At 45.3% G+C, this 21,971-nt stretch overlaps 1 protein-coding gene across 1 annotated transcript in view; it reads right to left on the bottom strand.

Annotated features, from left to right (window-relative positions):
- Nucleotides 1-21,971, bottom strand: part of EPHB1 (EPH receptor B1) — a 446,863-nt gene that overhangs the window by 56,066 nt on the left and 368,826 nt on the right. Inside the window, exons 11-12 of the mRNA XM_021069481.1 lie at nucleotides 10,603-10,850; nucleotides 1,214-1,429 (exon numbers count right to left, since the gene is read on the bottom strand). Coding sequence (XP_020925140.1) covers nucleotides 1,214-1,429; nucleotides 10,603-10,850 — 464 coding nt within the window. The remainder of the gene's footprint in view (nucleotides 1-1,213; nucleotides 1,430-10,602; nucleotides 10,851-21,971) is intronic.

Below are 21,971 nucleotides of genomic sequence, written 5' to 3'. Positions count from 1 at the left end.
ACTGTTGAAGCTAATGCTTCAGGAGAGGGATTGGTAAATTATAGCCTAAGTACAAAATTGGGTTGGTCACCTGGTCTTTTACAGCTCATGGGCTAAAAATGGAGTTCATGAATTTTTAAGGGGTTACATTTTAAATGATTATATAATCATGTACCTAATATCCTCATTTGGCCTCTTAGCCAGCAAAGCCTAAAATATTTACTATATTGCCTTTTAGGGAAAGTTTACCAACCCTTGCTTCAAGGGACTTATAGTTTATTATTCTTTTCCTCTTCTCTGCATTGTTTTGATTTTTATAATAGTCACATATTGCTTTCGCAAGCTTAAGGAATGGAGGTAATTAGGTAGGCAGATCAATCAGTCTGGATGGTATTGGGAATGGACATAAGGAGAGGAAGGGAAACCAGGGAGACTAATTAGGAAGCTAGTGTGTAACAGTCCAGGTAAAAGAGAATGATGCTTTGGAATAGGATGGGGACACAGTAGAGATGTAAAGAAAGGGACAGCCTTTATAGAAACCAATAGAAGTTGCTGAGGTATTGGACATGGATGACGAGGCACAGAGAAAAATCAAGACTGATTCCTAGGTTGCAGTCAGGAATTGAACGGTGCAACCACTGGGATGGAGAGATAAGGAAGGGGAAATTGGAGAGTAAACACAGAACTCTATCTTGGACCTGTGAAAGTTCTGAAGGGAATTGTGCAAACTAGGTTTTTGGACACAGATGTTTAGAGCTATTTGGGCTGTAGAGGAGAGGCTGAGCAAGCGATACACATTTAAGAGTACTCATCATGTAGGTGGAGCTTTTTGGAAGCTATGGAGAAGAGGAGATGAGGACTAGAAATCTGCCTGGTGACTTCAGTGCTCAACCCAATCAGAACCTGCTCCCTGCATACAGATGTCTCAGATGCTACTATTTAAAGGTTTGGATCCCCCCAAACCATTCTTTTCAAAAGGTCCTCTCCCATGCGCCAAGGAATAGAATGGCTTCAGAGGAGACACTGACCCTTACGCTATGCCCCACCGCTTGCCTAGACAACCAGCTACTATTGTTTCTCCTGGATGAGTGGTCTGCCAGGCACCTGGCTCCCCCAGGGGAGAGATGAGTTCTGGTCCCAGTCACTCCCAGAGTGCCCTGTGAAGGGTCCCACCGTCTACAGCCACCTCTCACTCATGTCATGGTTTGACCTGAGAAGACCCAGAAGGACTCACCAAGGAGCTGGTGTAGGTGGGGTCTGAGGTGTCATCCTGGAGGTAGCGGGAAAGGCCAAAGTCAGACACTTTGCACACCAGGTTACTGTTGACCAGAATGTTCCTCGCAGCCAGGTCCCGGTGCACGTAGTTCATCTCAGCCAGGTACTTCATGCCCGCAGCGATGCCCCTGAGCATCCCCACCAGCTGGATCACCGTGAACTGTCCATCATTTTGCTGTCAGAAGACACCAAGGGCATCCAGATCAAGACGGGGTTGTAGTGCTTCAAAGCCCAGGTACTGGGGCCCCACCACCTGTCACCTCTTGGCCAAGCTGCTCCCTGCCTCCTCCCACTCCCATTCTCATCCCTCCCCTCGATTGCTCTTCTCTCTTCTCCTTGCCAAGCCTTGTGACTCTCATCTCCAAATTACCTCTCAAAGCCACCCACTTCTCTGCACCTCCACTGCCACCATTCTAACCAAGTCGTCATCCGGCACCTGTAACACTTCCCTCCATCTGCCCCCACAGTCCATGCTCTAACCTCAGAGCCACCCTTGTGAGACATAAATCAGGCCGTGTCGGTCGCTGGCTCAAAGCTCTCTAATGGCCTCCCATTGCATTAAGGGAGAGCTCCAAACTCCTCAGTGTGGCCCCCGAGGCCCCATGGGATCAGCTACCACCTCACCTTATGCCACTCTGTTCCTCACGCCTATGCTAAAGCCACAGTGACTGGGGACTTTGAAGTCCTCTCCCAGGCCAAGCCCTTCCTGCCTCAGGGCTCTTAGACATGCCATTTCCTCTGCTCCCCCCGGCCCCCACAATCAATACCTCCTTGTTTCAGGTCTCCGCTTAAAGGTCACTTCCTCAGAGAGGGCGTCTCTGCAACCAGCCCCCTCCCCCAAACATAATTAGCACTTTCTTAGTACTATCTTTCAGTGCATGCTCTTATTTTCCTTCTTAGCATGTATCATAAGTTTTGGCTCTGTGTGTCCGTCTGTCTATCTCTGCTGCTTGACTCTAAGCTCTTTAAGAAAAGAACCCTCTGTCTTGCAGTCCTCACAGCAACCCCAGTGCTGAGAAAAAAAATCACATAGACAGAAAAGCTCCATAAACATATGCTGGATGAATGACTAGTACATCTCTTCCTGTCCCCAGAATTAAATGTTTAAGGCATCTTCCTCAACACCGGGATACCCACACCTGCCTCGGAAGGTTGGGTGGTCAGGAGGAGCGCATGCGCTGTGTCTGGCTCAAGGACCCTCTCAGGGTATGGAGGCTCTTGCTGCCCCTCCTCCTGCCAATCTGAAGTGCCACCTTCTCTCCAATCACAGTTTCTTACCTGGATGTCCTCCCTCTTCCATTGTTAGATGACAGGCTCTTCAGTGAATGAATCTGTGCCTTCCTTCACCTCCCACAAGCCCCCGAGTCTGGGCTCTGCACTCACTGATTATATCAGTGGACCCTGAACCATGATACCAAGAACACATTTCCAAACTGGTCCAGCCCCCATTCTCCCTACAGGGCTTTGAGTTGAGCCTGGCCCAGGCATTGAGATGCTCTGAATGGGGGAGAGGAGGGAGGGGGTAGGACACTTTGGGCAAGTCTAGTAACTGCTGAGCACAGGCTTTGTGCAAGGCAGTTCTTCCCTGTGCTCTAGGGTCTTCCCATGAAGGGTAGGAAGCATAAACAGAGTGAGAAGCTCCTATTTATTGAACACATTCTGATTGTGAGATGGTACACAATGCACTCACATGCATTATCTCACCGATACAGATGAGACACATCATTTATGTATGTGCACCTGCAAAAGTATTTTCTAGGCAAAGATAAGTAAGGAAAAGTAGAAGAGCCATTATAAAAAATATACTACTTATTAAGGAAAGGCCCAAGATCTAACAATGATAGTGTGGATTGTTGAAGATTCTGTTTCTGGTACAAGATGGCAAGCCTGGGGGTTGGTTCTGCCCCCTGGTCAACTGAAAGAGTGGAGCAAACTGATACTCCCTCCACTCCTTCCTGAGTCCCGCCCCCAAACCCACTTCCTCTCAGGAGAATTTGACACACTCCAAGTTTCAAATTCTCACGCAAACCTTAACCACCTCCCAATCTGCCCAGAATGCTTCCTCTGCAATTTTTGCTTCTAACCAACTCCGAAAGCAAGTGCAGAGCTGCTTTTTGGAAAATGATTGGTTTTCAGCACATGGTGCCCATCTGCCAGAGCTGGATGTGCTGTGAAGGATGCAAATCTTTCTCACTAATGAACTTCACTCAACACCTCCTTGAGAAGCTAGTCCGGCTTTCCCCAGCACCGTCATTTCTCTAAGTAGGTCTCTGGGGACCTGCCTCCCCAGAAAGTTGTCATGCAACTTTCATGCATTAGAAAATGTATTTCAGCCACAAGTCACAAGAGTCGGATTTCTTCAATTCAGTTTGTTACTTCTCCTCTGTAAGTGGAGACAACGATGTGGTTAAAAACAAATGTCTCCCTAAAACGCCCACTTGTAGGTAGATGTTGGGGAGGGCACTGGTGGTGGCTGAAAACAGCTTTGCCAAGAGCAGGGTTGAAAGCATTTGCAAATTTGTATCTATGTTTCTACTTTAAGTCATTAAAGGCTTGGTTAGGTTGCTTCATTTTCTGCTTTATTTCAATATTTAGATCAGTCATCTTATAGTTTCCGGGGTCGACAAAGGACAAGATTTGGTTAAAAGTCCAGCCTTTGCAGCTAGATGGACCAGGGTGGATCTAATCTCCATCTCTTCCCAGCTGCATCCTCTTGGACACGTTATTTAACCTTCTGAGCAATGATTCCTACATCTGCCAAATAAGAACAGAGTGCCCATTCTTCCTGAGAGGTGGGACTCAAGGTTAAATGAGATAATAAAGGTGAAGGGCTTGGTTCAGTGTCCCGTGAATACTAAGACAGCAGTAATGATTGCTGGAATTATCAGCAAGGCCATAATGCCTCACAAATCAGATCTCGCATGAACCCCAGATGCCTGGTAAGAGATGGGGGCACTTTAGGCCAGGACTGTAGGTTCCTGCTGACTTCCTGGGTGTGTGGAGCAGACATCCTAGACTACTGCCCTGAGAGTCTAGTTCACAGGGCACTCTGAGCTCAACAGGTTGGCATCTGTAACCTAACCACCCCCATTCTAACTGTAATAGGACCTAGTGATGCAGGCCTGGAGTTTGGATCAATTAATTTACAGGCTTTGATTTCTTCCCTCACTTGGCTTTTGGATGGCAAGTCATACTTCATGGAATTTGTTTTCATCCTTAAAACTGGTTCTGTGGAGTAGGCAAGGTGAGCAATATTATATTATTTTCATAGAGAAGATAAAGGAACCCCAGACAATTTAAGTGATCAACCTTAAATCACTCTGTGTGATTCTGATTTATAACACAAATCTTTGTCCAAACGGCAAATTGTTTCTCCACTGACATTCCATCTTTGATCAATTGGTAGTGGCTGTCTTAAATGCTATGTGGAGAATTTTGTGTATAAGCTTCAGAGGAAGAAATGCCATGATTGATTAATGATGTCTGCCATGGCCATAGAAATGGAAGGTAGAGGTGTGTCCCAGTGCCTTTTCTGCTGGAATATGCTGACTTTGCAACACATTTTCATTAGGGTCTGCAGGGGAATCACATGTCATGGTAAGAGAGAGTCATACCTGTTGAATTCACATCTTGCTGAAACTTAAAGATAGAAACATAATAAGATTTTCTCATATATTGAGCTGTTTCATATTCTGTTCATTGTCATAAACTCTTTAAAAAGAAATTTCAGAGATATATGCATCAGTGTACAAAGATAAACAAGATAGGGAAAAAAAAACTAGGAAGTTTCTTAGGGGAGAGGATGTGGTTTTGTGCTGAGCACATGGTAAAAACACAGTTCAGAGGCGTATAGGCTGGGTGAAGTGATTTAAACTTTCCTCCCTTCATGCAGTGCTTTCTGCTGAAATTGCTTTTCTGCAAATTCACTGAAGCCACTCGCTGGCCCTTTTATTAGACAGGAAGGATTTAGGTATTTCAACTTCCATTGACAAACCCACTTCAGGAAATGAAACCCTTATTTGATTTGTTTGAAGGGAATGAATCATAAGTTTTTTTTTTTTTTTTTTTTTTTTTTTTTTTTTTTTTTTAAAGAGCACTTTCAAGATTATCCAGCTCAGTGCCTTTAGTTTATAGATTGGGAATTTGAGTTAACAGATTTGCTCAAGACCACAGGGTGACTCATAGCAGAGCCCAAAGCAGGACCTTGGTCTCAGATCTTCCAACCTGGAGTTCTCTTCCAAAAAACTGGCTTGCAGTCCTCTGGCTCCAGCCCACGAAAGAGATCCCCAGGAATGATAAATGTCCCCATTTTACATTGCTCTGTGACTCCCAAGAGTCTTCCAGTTATGACCATCTATGATTTAATTGGGAGTAGCCACAAGGCCAAGCCTCAGCCACAAAGGCCTTATGGAGCATTTGACCTTGTTGGCCAAAGCGTAAGGCATTGAGGAGAGCTTCAGGGTTTATGCCTAAGATTATGTAAAAGCTACCAGATTGAATCCTCTGAATCTGAGTGCCAAGAAGGTTATATTTAATTATGGACTTGCATGCTACACAATCTATGGCACAGACCTTTTTTTTTTTAATGGATAATAATGAACCTCCAGAATGTGTGGTGAAAGAACAGCAGTGTGTCTAATCCCTGCGGAATGTGAGAGATCCCAAGTCCTGCAACAGGAGAGACATATACTGTCTGATGTGCTCACCACACCAGATGCCCAGAGCCTCTAAGACACTGACCCAGAGCGGGTGTCGTGGCTGTGCTCCAAAGCTGCCATGTCCAGTGTGAAAGGACCAGTTGGGGGCGGGGAGGGAACAGGTGTGGAAACTGAGGACTAGCCCTTTTACCTTTCTCCTCTTAATGGTGATCTTAAAACTATACTACCTCCCAGAAGATGGACCCTGCAGAACTGAGCTGATGACCCACTTTTCAATTTTATCAAGCAGCAGATACATCAATTAATGCTGCTATGCTCCAGGGTTTGGTAGTAAGGCTGAAATTAAATTTATAGATTACCTGCCTCCATGTGGCGCAGGGAGTCAGACATGCTTCATTTCCACCCCCTCCTGGCGCTGCCTGCTCCAGCCGCTCCCTTCTTGTCATCCTTTACCCTCTCTTTCCCTGTGCTCCTCTCTCGCCCCTAGCTTTTCTCTCACCACCTGGGCCATGTCGTCATGAAAAATACTGGTGTCCAACCTGCCCCCATGGCCTGTTCTCTCCCAATGGAAATAGGTCCGTGCAGAGCAGCAGCCCAGGGTCTTGATATCCCCAGGCTCCTGAGAATGTGTCCCTGTTGCCCTGCACGTTCTAGGGAGAGAGTCGATCACAGTCCCCTCTATCACAGAGTCTCTGTGAAGCACAGAAGGTGGCCGGCAGCAAATAGATGACTCCTGAAAGGGTCTGAAGGCTGGCTCCAGGAAAGACTTTCTCTCCTAACATTGCTGCCTCTTCAAGCTTTTTGAAATTGTTTTATTAGAGTACAGCTGCTTTACAATGCTGTGTTTGTTTCAGGTGTGCAGCAGAGTGATTCAGTTGTACATATACATATATTCATTCTTTTTCAGATTCTTTTCCCATATAGGTTATTACCGAGTACTGAGTATAGTTCCCTGTGCTAAACAATACATCCTTGTTACTTACCTATTTTATATATAGTACTGTATACCCCAATGTTTCCCCTTTGGGGAACCATAAGTTTGGTTTTGAAAACTTTGAGTCTGTTTCTATTTTGTAAATAAGTTCTTTCGTATCTTTTTTTAAACTAGATTCCACATATGTGATATCATGTGCTATTCGTCCTTCTCTGACTTTCTTCACCTAGTATGATCATCTCTCGGTCCATCCATGTAGCTGTAATGGCATTATTTCATTCCTTTTATGGCTGAGTAATATTCCTTTTGATTTCCCCTTTTGTAACCATAAGTTTGTTTTTTTTAATTTGTGAATCTATTCGGGTTTTATAAATAAGTTCATTTGGGCAGTCCTATTGTGGCACAGTGGAAACGAATCTGACTAGTACCCACGAGGACAGGGGTTTGATCCCTGAACTTGCTCAGTGGGTCAGGAATCCAGCATTGCCATGAGCTGTGGTGTAGGCTGCAGACACAGCTTGGATCCCATGTTGCTGTGGCTGTGGTGTAGGCCAACAGCTGTGGCTCTGATTCTTGGAACTTCCACATGCCATGGATGTGACCCTAAAAGGCCAAAAAAAAAAAAAAAAAGTTCATTGGTATCTTTTTTTTTTCTCTTTATGGCTACACCTGGTTGCATATGTAAGTTCCCAGGCTAACAGTATGCAGCTTCAGGCCTATGCCAAAACCATTGCAACACTAGATCTGAGCTGCAACTGTGACCTATGCCACAGTTATGGCAATGCCGGTGTATTAAGGATTAACATACTGAGCAAGGCCAGGATTGAACCCGCATCCTCACAAAGACAATGTTGGGTCCTTAACCTACTGAGCCACAACAGGAACTCCCATTTGTATCATTTTTATAAGAGTCCACACATAAGTGATATCATATGTTACTTGTCTTTCTCTGTCTGTCCTAGTCACATCTATCTGGCTGTCTGCATGATATCTGTGATCATAAAAGAATGCCCCCAAGAGGGCATGGTCCATGCGCTGCTCTGGTACGAGAGGTCTGGCTACAAGCACAAGAGACCATGTATGCTCAGGATATTCTGTCTCTCCTGCTATGCCCAAAAGCTTGAAGAAATGGTTCCTCGAGTCTTTCATTCAGCTAGCATTTACCAGGTGCTCACTATGTTGGTGCTGGGGTTTCAAAATACAAAGCATAGGGAGTTCCTGTCATAGCTCAGTGGTAATGAACCTGACTGGTATCCATGAGGATGCAGGTTTGATCCCTGGCCTCACTCAGTGAGTTAAGGATACTGCATTGCTGTGGCTGTGGTGTAGGCTGGCAGCTGCAGCCCCAATTCAACCCCAGCCTGGGAACTTCCAAATGCTGCAGGTGAGGTCCTGAAAAGAAAAAAAAAAATATATATATATATATATATACACACACACACATGTATAAAAGCTAACTGATGCCCTCAAGGAGGCTGTACCAGGCCAAGTACATGGTCCCCATAATATATATCCATTGCTCCTCCCCACCGAACAAAAGCTGGCTAACAACCCAGACGAAGCATCAAGTGTGCTCCCTCCACAAAGGTGGCTTCAGTATGTGCAGATGCAACTTCTAGACAAGTCCCCAGAAACCTTTCAGCACTGCAGCCCCCAAGCTCTGCTTCTGAGCACTGGAGCCACCAAGCAGCTGCTGACAGATTACCAAACAGTCCATACTGACCTTAGCCTCTGAATACAGTTCCACTGTTCTGTCAGCCTACCTGCCTGTTCCTGACCTGTCTAGCAAATTCCTCCTTCTCCAATATCAGGGAAATTCTCCCTCCTCTTTGAAGCCTTCCCTGGCTTGCTCGGGAAGGCTTCAGTTTTTCTTTATGTGAAACCTTTGTACTCCATGCAGGGAAACAAAGTCTGGTCTAGGCACATAATTGCTGGAAGCTTTGGGCACTGAGGAACCTGAGGGCAGGGGTGCCTATGCAGGCTGTATCCTCTAAGATGGATAGAATAGAACCACCTATGCCCTACATTTAAGAAGATGGGTTGCTGTTCCCCATCAAAATGTGGGGCATGTTTGTTCCCTTTAAATCTGGGCAGGTGATCACTGTGGTTGAAGGATGCTATGTGACTTCCAGGCTAGGTTACTACACTGACAGCCTCTGCCTTCTACTCTCGGGATGCTTATTCTGGGTACCCAAGAGGAGGCTGTAGCTGGCCAGGTACAGAGATGCCAGCTAATACCCAGCATCAACCATGAGACCAAGGAGTGAAGGAGCCTTTGGGCGATTCCCAGCTTAGCCCTGGAGCTGCTCTCGATGACTACTCATGGGACAGAGAGGTCCTCACAGAGCCCTGCCCAAACTGCAGATTTATGAGCAAGGCAAACTGTCACTGTGCTAAGCCACAGAAGTCTTGGGGTGATTTGTTCTGTAGCATTACAGCAGTGTCTCTCAGCTCTATAGGTCCAGCTCCCAGCACAGGACATGACCAGAGCAGTCACCTCATGAATGTTTCAATGACTGGCTCTATGAATGGTCCTTTGATCTGCAGCCACAGCTGGCTTTGGTAGCTTTGGTAACATGCATAGCCTGCTACTTGGTATTGCCAGGAAGCTCTTGCTCAGAAGGCCCCGCCGCATTCTGTGATGCTGCCCCCTACAACCTCTGCTCCCAGGCTCCCTCGCTGAGCCTTTGGTCCAAGGGAGACCTAGCTCCCCGGCCTTGCTCAGACAGCTCCCACTCCCAGACATGAGCACTGTGGGGGTGCTCACTCACCCCTTCTCTGAGTAGCTCTGTGATATCCCATAGGAATGAAAGTGCTTCCATTGTGGTTCCATCTTGGCATGTTCTGACCATAATCTTTTACAGATCTCCCAGCCATGGGCCTTCAGGGACCCCCACCTCTGCTGCATGTTGGTTGGAAGCTGCAGTCCTTCATCCACCCCAGGAAATACCTGTGGGCGCTTGTGACACACTCTTCCCCTGTCCTGCCCAGAAGTGCCTCCTCAGAGGCCAGGTGGCCCAGGCATCAGAAAAGGACAACCTGTTTCATCTCTGAACAGCAAACAAAGAGAGCTGGCTGGGATGGTGCCATGCTGGAGGAAAGGCTGTGATGGCCACTGGTGTCTGCATGAGCCACGCAAGACAGCATAGCAGCTGAAAATCTCACCGATCTCTGTGATCCGTGCAGATGCTGATGGCCATTCTTCATCCTCCTCTGCTCATTTCTACTCATCCAACAAGCACTTATCAAGGCCCTGCTCCATTCCAAGGTGTCCACAGGCTCTGCTTTGTTCTTTCCTTTTAGCAACGAGTCTGTTAACCTTGTTAACATCTCCCACGCCCTCCCACATGTCACTGGGGATTCCTTTTGTGTGTGTGTGTGTGTGTCTTTTTGCCATTTCTTGGGCCTCTCCCACAGCATATGGAGGGTCCCAGGATAGGGATCCAATCGGAGCTGTAGCCACCGGCCTATGCCAGAGCCACAGCAACGCCGGATCCGAGCCATGTCTGTGACCTACACCACAGCTCATGGCAACGCCGGATCCTTAACCCACTGAGCAAGGCCAGAAATCGAACCTGCAACCTCATGGTCCCTAGTTGGATTCGTTAACCACTGTGCCATGACGGGAACTCCTCACTGGGGATTCTTGAGCGGCAGGTTGTCCTCCCTCAGACACTTCTCCCCAGCCCCGCCACTGTTCCCCACAGCCACCAGCACCAGCATCATCCATGCCCCTCCCGTGCTCACTGCCCTTACCCTGAGGAAAGAATCCAAAGCGCCGTTTTCCATGAACTCCGTGATGATCATGACGGGCCGGCTCTTGGTGACCACACCCTCCAGGCGAATGATGTTGGGATGGTCAAACTGGCCCATGATGCTTGCCTCACTCAGAAAGTCCCGACGCTGCTTCTCCGAATACCCGGCCTTCAGCGTCTTAATGGCCACATAGATTTCCCTTTTGCCCGGAAGTTTCAAGCGCCCCTTGTACACCTCTCCGAACTCTCCTGCAACAAGAATGCAATTATTATCTGCTTCCTTCTCAGTCTATGGCACCATGAGGGGGAAGGGAGGCAGCTTTTTGAGAATAATCGTGTTTCAAGCAGAATGGTGATTAAAGTGGCAGAAAGGAAATAGGGTTCTCTAATTATAACTGTGATGTCTTGGCTCTGATCAGTTCATGGCAAACACAGAAAAGACACCCAAAGATGCTCTTTACCTGGGATCTTAGACGGCCTGGGTAACTAACGTGAAATTTCAGACTCTCTATGAGTTTGTTTTTCCCCATGTTTGGTTTTTCATCTGTGTCCCAGCTGAACAATTGAAATGAAATGGTCAGTTTCACTGTGGCAGAATCATAACTCAATTTTAGCAGAGCCTGGCGCAAGAATGTGCAGGGGCTTGGGGACATGCTCGGGTACTTTAGTCCTCTGAATGAGATGTATAGCGTTTATGTTCCTACATTACCCTGAAAGGCTTTGTGTCTGTTGGGTCCCTTGGAAGACAGACATGGAGGAGGCAGGAAGGGAAGTTAGCAGACACCGTGCAGAATAAAGGGGAGAAGAAGCAGGACTGCCAGAGCCCCAGATCACGGTGCAGATCTGACATTATGAAAAGAAAGGAGGAAGCAGGAATGGGAGAGGAGAGGCCCAGATGCAATGCAGATCTGGCTGATGCAGACCTGAAGTCTCATCCCATCCAGCAGGGAGCTCCAGAGTAAAGAGCGCTTGTTCCAGAAAGGCCCAGGCCCCAGCTTCCCACCGTGCTCAGTCACTGGCTGTTGCCAAAGAGCTAAGCCCCTGTGGGGAAGCGGAGACAGATCCCGAAGGTGCTGCAGCTGGAGGCTGGCAGCGACCTGCACTTCTGGCAGCAGAATAGCAAATGGTTTTTCCAAGCACACACGAGCCACACACCTCCACGGGTGCCACAGCACTGAAACATTTCTGCAGTGAAATCACCCAGCGTAAAAACAATTCTGGTGACACTATTTCACAGCTGCTTAAAAAATCTGTTGCATCCCGTTAAATGTGCTTTCAAAAGTTATCTTATGATTTAACTTGGTTTTGTAACTTTGGTTCTTTCGTGAAGCAGTTTCACATCTACTTGTAAGTGTATCACTGAAACGGGTGTCAAGGGCCTGATAGGAGAAACATGGCTTTCTGCTGGGAAAACTTTCTTTTTCACTTTCAGCTTCTGGAAGAAGATGATGGAGCAAACTGTGAGCGATCGGATAAATTACTGGCCACATTAGAAAAGCAAGATAACATCTGTGATTTGGTTGGGTGTTTCCTGTATTTTTCTACTACATGGATTGGAAGGTAGTTGCAGGAAAGGGCTTTGGATGCAAAACTGCTCCAGAGTCAAGGGAGCTTGTTACAATCCAGGGCCAGAGTAGAAGTTGGCTTAAACACCATTAGGAAGATTTCAACATAGACCTACGATTGATAGCATGTGTGATATTGGGTTTTGACCTTTAATTACAACTGTTTGAGGTCAGACCAAGTCTCATTCACGTCTGTAGCTTGCACACCCCACTGCAGTATCTGGTATGAGGCAGGCATGACAATAAAAGCTGGGGCATCATATTTACTACTATTTGTTTGGCTTTCACTTTTCCCATTCTTGGGTTATAAATTGTTGGAGGCTCTAGCCCTGTTGTGTACAAAGGAAACAGAACTACCAGTATTTACTTTTTTACAAAAGGATATCCTTCTATAGCCAAACTCCCTATGACCATAACTGGGGGAGGGGGGGGTGATGATTAGAAATGGGACATCCATCCTGTGGAAGGCCATAAGCTAATGAAAATTAAGAGAAGAGTGAAATGTATTGACTTCAAAAAATGTCCACATTACATTTCTCAGTGAAAAGGAAATGAAGAGCAAGTTATAGAATGTGATCCGTAGTATATGCCTATGTAGGAGGTGCATGTGTATGCCAAAAAAAATTATGGAAAAAATTCACAGCAACTTTATTTTCAGCTTCATATTATTTAAAAATAGCTATAAGCTATACTAGAATGGCAGGGATAGAAGTGGGGAAGTACAGATTGGTAAACATAGTTACTTCTGTGTTGTTTAAATTGTTACAATAAGCATTGGTTTTGTAGCTCAAAGGAGTAAACTTTACTAAATAACAATCACTTGTCCTCTATGTGTGTGCTTGTATATGTATATATATCTGTGTAAAGTATGTGTGTATGTATGCATACCTATATGTGTATATACATGTGTATATATGTCTATATGAATCTGTGCATGTACTGTATATATGTGTCTATATGCCTGTGTGTAAATACTGTATATGTGCATGTATCTACATGCATGAGTGCATATATTGTATATCTGCATGTCTATAGGCATGCGTGTATATACTGTATATCTGCATGAGTCTATAGGCATAAGTGCATATATTGTATATCTGCATGTCTATAGGCATGCGTGTATATACTGTATATCTGCATGAGTCTATAGGCATAAGTGCATATATTGTATATATGCATGTGCCTACATGATTGTGCATATGTTGTGTATATGCATGTCTCTATATGCATATGTCTATATACTATATATATGGGTATATCTATATGCACATGTGCACATACTATGTATATGGATTTGTCTCTCTATATGTGTATGGACATATATATACATATGTGTGTGTGGATATATATGGAATCCATCTCTCTGACACCTCAACCTAGTAGGTATTCAATAACTATGAGCTGAATGAACAAAAAATTGCATATTTAATAAGCATACTAATTGAAGAATATCAGTACATCTTTTTTGTTGTCATACTAATGAGTTCTATTTTCTTTTAGTAAAAAGACCCAATTGAGAGTTGGAGAAAGTATGCTAATATTTCTTCATGGGGGAGATGATGCACTAATATGTATTGACCACTTACTATATGCCAGGCACTGTGTTGGGATCTTTGCGTGTCTTGTCTCATTAATCTTCACAACACCTTCATGAACAGGGCATTACTATGCCCATCTTACTAATAAGAGAGTGGAGGCACAAAGAAAACATAACTCCAAACCCTACTTCTGTGAGTCAGAGGCAGGGATGCCATCTGTGCCCATTGATTTTCCTGCCATGCAACCTCTCAGAAGGTATGTTTAGTTAGCCATGCCACAGGGAACAGAGGTGGGTGGGTGTGAAGTCACAATGCAGAGACTACTATGCCCCAACTGTGCAGGTCCTAATCGCTCATAGGCAGTTACTATCACAGCAACTCAGGAACTAGAGAATAGCAAACATGGTGGAACTACCTTACAAATGTCATATTCGTGGAAAGTTCCTGTCTAGCTAGTCAGGAGAATATTTAGAATACTTAGGAATCAGTATAGTTATCAATTTCTACATCAGTCTGGGGAGTTTGTAAAAGTGCTCTAGGTGAATATGCTATTCCCCCACCCCCCAACCCAAGCACTCTAGTTGAGGACTTCCATTCTATACCAGTGGTTCCCAAAGTTGGCTGCCCACTGCAGTGACCTGGGGGACTTCAAAGTACAGAAGCCTGGGTCCTACCTCCAGGAATTCTAATTAGTTGGTCAGGGTGCAGCCTGGGCATGGACATATTTAAAAGCTGCCTATAGGATCAGCTACATAATTTGCAGGCCCTGGTGCCAAATGAAAATGCAGGACTCCTTGTTCAAAATTTATTACAAATTCCAAGACTGTGATAACCGAGCATTAAACTAAGCCTGAACCTTCAGGAGCATGGGGCCCCTGTGCAATTGCACTGCTCACAGGCCCATGAAGCTAGGCCTGGCTGCCCCGGTGGTTCTGAGGGGCAGCCAAGGTGGAGAGCCATAGGTCTAAAGTACCCATGCGTATTTCAAATGGATTAGGGAACAGCCAAAGGCCCTGGAGAATCATGAATTCTACTCTCCACCCTTGAATTCTCTTGAAAGCAGTGCTTGCATACAAGCTGCCTCTCACTGCACAGGGCCTGACACATGTGGGCTTTGTAGACGTGGGCAGGGAGAAAGAAGAGAAGGAAGGAAGAAACAGGTGAAGATGTGGCTTTTTTCCATCTGCAAAGAACAGCTCAGGCCACATACATTCCTTTCCTAATTGACAGGTGTCATGTCATTGTTTAATCTTTGTGGTTGATTGGGCTTCAGGTGCAGTGCTCCTAGTTCTTTCGCTCTAAATTATATCCTCTGTAGGGGTCTTATCATATCGTTTTTAGAAATTATAAAATGGGAATTCCTGCTATGTGGCAGCGGGTTAAGGATCAGGTGTTGCTGCAGCTATGGCTCAGATTTGATCACTTGGCTCAAGGACTTCCATATGTCTAGGGTGTGGCCAAAAAAAAAAAAGAAGTTATAAAATAAAAATGTGCTCTCTTGACAGGATTTTTGGGGCAGTGAAATTACTCTATAGGAAACTATAATGGTGGATACACATCATTATTCATTTGTCCAAACCCACAAAATGTACGACATTAAGAGTGAACCTTAACTATGAACCGTGGGTGATAATTGTGTATCAATGTAGGTTCGTCATTTATAACACTGTGTTATTTGTTCCACTCTGCTGGGGGATGTTGATAATGGGGAGGAGGCTATGCCTGTGTGGGGAAGGGAGTATGTAGAAATCCCTTTACTTTCCACTCCATTTTGCCATGAACCTAAACCTTCCCTAAAAAAGAGAGTCTTTTTTTTCAAAAAGCGCCCTCCTTGTGTAGGGAGAGATGGGTTCTGTGTGTCACAGCTCTCGGAAATCTGTTCCATAATCATTGGAAAGCAGTGGCTTCAAGAATGGTGATCTGTAAAAATAGCTCCTTTTCTAGGTCTGACAAAGAAATGATTTCTTATTCTCCAAGTGCCGAAGTTTGTAAGCCACCACCTGCAAAGGAAGTCACTTAATCTACAGTCCTCACTTGGAGGCTGGGCTCCACCTGTGCAGCTGGGGCAAACTCTGGCCAGAAGAAGAAACCCTGGACAAGGAAGCTCAAGTCTATGCCAGCTCCCGCCCCCCGTCCCCCTACCCCACCCCTGCCCCTGACTTCAGGTGAGGCACTTCCCTGGTTCAGCCTCGTAGGACAAAAAGAAATGATCAACTGTAGGGCCTTCCTCATAGGGTGTGGGGTCTGTGAGAAAGTGTTTTGTAACTACACACTGTTGAAGACACGGGTGGGTGGTGGTTTTTTGTGTGTTTTTTTTTGTTGTTTTTGTTTTTTTGTTTTTTGTTTTGGCTTTTTGCCTTTTCTAGGGCTGCTTCCCACGGCATATGGAAGTTCCCAGGCTCAGGGTCTAATCGGAGCTGTAGCCACCGGCCTAGGCTGGAACCACAGCAATGGGAGATCCGAGCCACATCTGCAATGTACACCACAGCTCATGGCAATGCCAGATCCCCAACCCACTGAGCAAGGGCAGGGATCGAACCCACAACCCCGTGGTTCCTAGTCGGATTGGTTAACCACTGCGCCACGATGGGAACTCTGGGTGGTGGTTTTAAAAAGACAAGCCAAGGATGGGGAGTGGGGATAGGGGTGGGCATAGAGAGTTCGGGGTAGACAGTGGGAGCAGGGGAGGGGGAGGAGCATGGGGTGGGAAGTGGGCAATGGGTACTAGAAAAAAGAGGAAAACTAGGCTTCTGCAGCCTAGTAGGACTTGAAGGAGGCTGATCCAAAACACAGCAGAACATCTTGTTGGGGGGGGGGTCGTCCCCCTGCCAGGTGTCTGGGCATGGAGGTTTCTCCAGGTTGGCCCAGGGCACTAAAGTCTGGGGGCTCTAGCCCCCCAGCACCCTCACAGGCTCCTAGGGAATGGATGTCAATAGGCCATTATTAGTAACAAAAAGAAAACCAAGGCCTTGTGTCACTTGCAATCTGACTACTGTCACCTGTGATCTTTGACTTTGAGTTCAAATATTATGCTCTGGGAACTACTTTTGCTTTTTGGACACCTTTCCTATAATTAGGAACAGAACTTGAGGTCTGTGGTGCTTTGATTTGCTATCATCTGAACTCTAAAGAGATTCCTTTTACATGAGCTCCAAATCATGGCCATCCATTTTTGTCTTTTTTTTTTTTTCCTTTTTAGGGTTGGCTAGGGGTTGAATCGGAGCTACAGCTGCAGGCCTATACCACAGCCACAGCAACACTAGGTCTGAGCCACATCTGTGACCTATGCCACAGATTGAAGCAATGCCAGCTCCTTAACCCACTGAGTGAGGCTGGGGATCAAACCCACATCCTTATGGATACTAACTGGGTTCTTAACCCACTGAGCCACAATGGTAACTCCCATTTTTCATCTTTTTAATAGAATTCTTAATATTTAGAAAGTATTTTCAACAAATCAGGTATTCATATCATATGTAAAATAGATACTTATAGGAAATGACTGGGTAGTGGTAATGGTTGGTTCTTTCTATGCAGCTCCTTGACAGTAATTTCAGGCAACCTACTTTTGGTCTGGCTGGACTGTGATTGGCATGCATCTTTGCAGCTGAACTTGGACCCGCTCCTCTCGGCTAGGACCCAGCTCTAGTTTCGGGCCAGTTTAGTGCCAGGGGCTCTTTGCAGTGGTTCTCAAATTGTGGTTCCTGCCCAAGAGCATCAGCATCACCTGGGGACTTGTTAGTAAATGCAGATTTTGGAGCCCTTCCTATACCTACTCGATAGGAAGCTCAGTAGGTCAGGCCCACTGACTTGGGTTTTAACTGGCCCTAGGTGATTCTGATGGCTTGCTCCAGTTTGAGAACAGTGGCCCCCAAGGCTGTCAGGTGAGGGTTATTTAGCCAATTCCTGTTCTCGCCCTCCTAGACAGCTACTGAAATGATTAAATGATTCCCTACAAGTTTCAGCTCATTGCCAGGTGCTCTTTCCTACCTTCTTTGACAAAGTGAGGAAGAGAGAAAAATTGGTTCAGCAGCATTAAATGCCTCAACTATTATATATAAAATCAGAAGGAAAGAATTTTCAATTTTTGAAAATGAAACATTCAACCTGCCAGCAGGTATTTCAAGCAGTAGCTGTTGGCTATGTGCATCGTGGATCTACACACTACTTCACTCTTTTTTTTTAGCAGCAGCATTTTGAAGTCACAAACTGCCTTAGGGGTGGAAAAGGGAAAGCAGAGCTTCTCGTTACTAATTCAAGCTTCCACTAGAAGAGAAAATTTTAAAGAATTAATTTAAACTAGGTTTCAAAGTATGATTTCCAGCAAGTTTTAACACACTCGCCTGTGTGTGCAAGATAGGTTATGGCTAAACAAGGGTTAGTTAAAACCAAGACAGGCATTCCACCACCTCTTGACCCTGCACCCAGGACAGACATTACTAATGGATCATAAACCTATTTCTCCTTCTCAGAAAAACTCTGCACGTACCCATGCCCAGGCTGCTGGAGTTGGTAGAGTCAGGGAATCTAATTAATAGCCATGGTGCCTACAACACTTAATACCTTGATGGGATAGCAAACTAGTTTTCTCTTTTCCCAAAGCTTTTTTGCGGTCATTAGAAAACCACACACCTAGATATTACTTATTATTTTCTTAGCATAAGCAAGCGATGTAATTAAAAATGCTAAATATCTTGGCTCTCATTACTCTCCTTCTTAAGGTAACAACTGATCATATTAGAATAGGAGGACTGGAGAATGGGACAGAAATATTCTAAGAAGACCAGGCTCTTCCCAGGGAATTTGGGACATCTTTGTGGCACCACTGTATGGGCATACTGAGTTCTAGGAGAGTATCATTCCCAGCCAAGAGGCTTGGGTATTCCAAACAGTTAGATACAGTTTGCAATGTCTCTATAAACTTAACTGCTCTCTTCCAGAACAGTAATGAAAATGGTAGATAGTGTGGGAGTGACATTTATCAGACTAAGATCAACCATATCTAGGTTTCAATTCTTGCTCTATGATTAATTCAACAGGCAATACGGCTTTTAGCAAGCTGATACCCTACCCGTTCACATACGCATGCAGGCATACATGCATGCACACACACACACATGTGCGCACACACACACACAACTGCTAACTCACAGGGCTAAAATGGTTATTATGAGAGTTAAATTGGACAATACTTATAAAGTATGTACATGAAGACTCTAAAGAGTGCATGCCAGCTATACAAATTATAATTACTGATGACATCTGCTTAATTTGCTTTTCTAGAAATTCTCCTTGCTATGACTCATACCCTCATGCTGACCATCCTCACTCTGAAGGAGCCCAAGAGAGTCAGTCTGGCAGGTGACTTTCTACCAAATCATTCCCAAGAAACCCATCCTCTTCTTCAAAAAGAGGTGGTGGGCCTTGCTGGCCCCATTCCATATTCCATCTCTATACATCCAAATTCCCTTTCCTTACCTAGTCCTCTCCCAGTAAACCTCCTTCTCCTTCACAATAAGCCAATGGTGGAAATGTTAAATTGGCAGCTGCTGGAGTCAGGAAAGGATGTGTTAATTCATTAAAATGCAGTTGGCATGTTTCCTCTTGGTGACATCTCCTGGTGACAACTCTACCTAGATTTTCATGCATATGTCATACTAGGAGCTGCTACATACAGTTGTGTAGGTTGCTCATTGCACAACCAAGGAGCACCATTAATGCTGTAGGGCTCTACTATACATGGAGGCTCTGGTTTATGCTCTGGGCATGTCTACAGATCAAACTGATCAGAATTAAGCAGTAGATTAGAACTTCATGAGTCAACTGATGTTGACTATGAATGACTCCTGTTAGTCAGATTCATGGTTAGAAAGAACTGACATTCTCCAAAGACAACAGATGGCCTCCTGCCCTCTCTAAAGAGACTTCAACAATTCCCATATGCAAAGAAAAGAGGAGGGGTCAGCCTTCCTCATTCCATTAGGCTTTTTTCAGAGCATTGAATGACTCATGATCTCATGTGACCTCTCTAGTTTCTCTCCATTCTCCCAGACTCAACCCCCTTCTCCTAATTCTTATACCTGATAAGGTTTTCCCTCAAGTACATTCAACTGTATGCAACAAATATTTATTTGAGCATCTGAGTACCACATACCAGGCTAGGCATGGGACTAACACAAGCACTAAAGTTTTACCACCCCCATGGAACTTTGAGCATGATGATAAAAGAGGGGCACTAAACAAATAATTACATAATGAGTAATGAGCTAATTATATAGTTGACCCCTAGATAACATGGGTTTAAACTGCATGGGTCCACTTACATGAAAACTTTTTTTTTTGATAAATAGGTAATATGTGTTTGGTTGAATCCAGAGATGTAGAACCATGGATATGGAGAACTGACTATAAAGTTAGGCTCAAATTTTCAACTGTGCAGGGGTGAGGGGTGGTGTTGGTGCCCCTAACCCCTATATTGTTCAAGGGTCATATATATATGCATTTACACACTGCAGAGTTTACTTCCTTACTGCCCTAGATCCCAGCATCTGCCACCCCAAGCCATCTCCACATTTCCAAGCTCCATAACTGATTTTCATGCCTTGGAGTTCCTATCCACCCTTTCCCATCAGCCCTTCCAGTCCAATCTAAACACTGCATCTATCAGATTCATCTCCCCCACCCCTCATTTCCACCATCAAGCCCTTATTCCTCCTGTCCAGGGCTGCATGGTCTCTGGCCCCTCCTCTTAGCTCTCGGTCACCTCCCCTCCTCTCTTGGGGTGGGACTGCATCTGTATTGGGTAATAACACATCAAACTGGTACTGTTAGGTGTTACGTGTGTTTTTCAGCAGCCGCCACAGTCGCAGGCATGAAATCAATGTTTGGTGAATGAGGATCTTTTTGAATTCTCAAACTAACCCTTCTTACAACAGACACAGCCCTCTCCTCTGGGTCTAAACTCAGCGAGAATGGGCCAGTTCCTCTGCAACCTCTTTGAAATTATCTTGCACATTCCGGAAGGCCAGAGTGTGCTGGTAAGCGTCCAACTACCAGCTCCAGAAAACAAAGATACAAGACCCTTGATTTGTAGAATGTGCCAAGTCTCATGGTGTAAACACTCCCCCTATGGCTGATGTCAAACCACCAACACGATATCACTGGAAAAAGATGCACATGACTGGCTCTCAAGAGGCAGCGTGAACTAGCTCCAGCACACCACTGCTGGGAGATCATGGTCATTTCTCTCCTTAAGTCATTTAATTTTTCCTCTTTGGTCTCATCCACTCATGAGTTTGACAAAAACTTACTTTTTCTATTAGTGTCCATCCTTGAAAGCTCAAGCCAAAGGTGGTTTCCTTTGTGAAGTCTTCCTGATCTCCCCCACTCACTCCCAGAACTCACTCTGTATTGACCCCACACATTAGACATGCCTGGGGGGTGGGCTGTGTGGAAGGGTGAGTGTGTTATGGGTCTGTTTCTCACCAAGACTGTCAGACCTCTGAGCGGGAGAGTGTCTGTTCATCTCTGGGACTCTACATACAGCACATGAAAAGTACACAAGAATAAGAGTTTGTTGAGGGAAGGAGGGAGGGAATAGAACGAAGGAAGGGGAATTGACTTTGAATCTTCTTCTCATGTTGTGTCACCATTTTGCCCCCTGCCGGAATCTGTCAGGTGGCTAAGGGAAATATTGCCAATTACGTTACATAAACATTAATGCATGAAATTCTTTTTTTTTTAACTCATTCTTTTTTTTTTTTTTAACTTGACCTTCACACCAGCTCCTTGAGCACAAAGTGAAGTCAGTCTCAGTGAGGCAGGGTGTGGGAGAAGCTGGAGTGGTGACAGAGAGAAAGAATCGGAGGACAGGGAGAGATTAACTCCAGCCAGGAGTATCTCCTATTGAAACTGCATCAAGTTACACGTAGTGAATTCATAGCCACAGGGATTAGCTCTGTAATTTATGAATTGAGAACAGATGGGTGTCTGGTAGAGGATGGTCAGCAGCAACTTGGCAGAAGTCTTCATCCCAAGCTGATGGGCCTCTTAGAAACTGTGAAATGTCTCAATTCCTCCCCAGGACCAGGTGAGCCATGGTGAGGATGGAGCCCTCTCTGAGCAGAATGCACAAACAGGGCAGCATCGGCAAAGGCTACACAGAGATGGCGGGTGAAGGATGGAGCAGGGCCACAGACAGTCTCTTTATAGGCATCTGGCAGTTAGTTGCAATTCCCTGGCAGGATCATAAAGGGAAAAGGTTCTTT

The sequence above is a fragment of the Sus scrofa genome, chromosome 13 (genome assembly GCF_000003025.6).
Source record: "Sus scrofa isolate TJ Tabasco breed Duroc chromosome 13, Sscrofa11.1, whole genome shotgun sequence".
Taxonomy (NCBI): Eukaryota; Metazoa; Chordata; class Mammalia; order Artiodactyla; family Suidae; genus Sus; species Sus scrofa.
The sequence above is the reverse complement of the archived record's forward strand: the minus strand, read 5'-3'. Positions and strand labels throughout refer to the sequence as shown.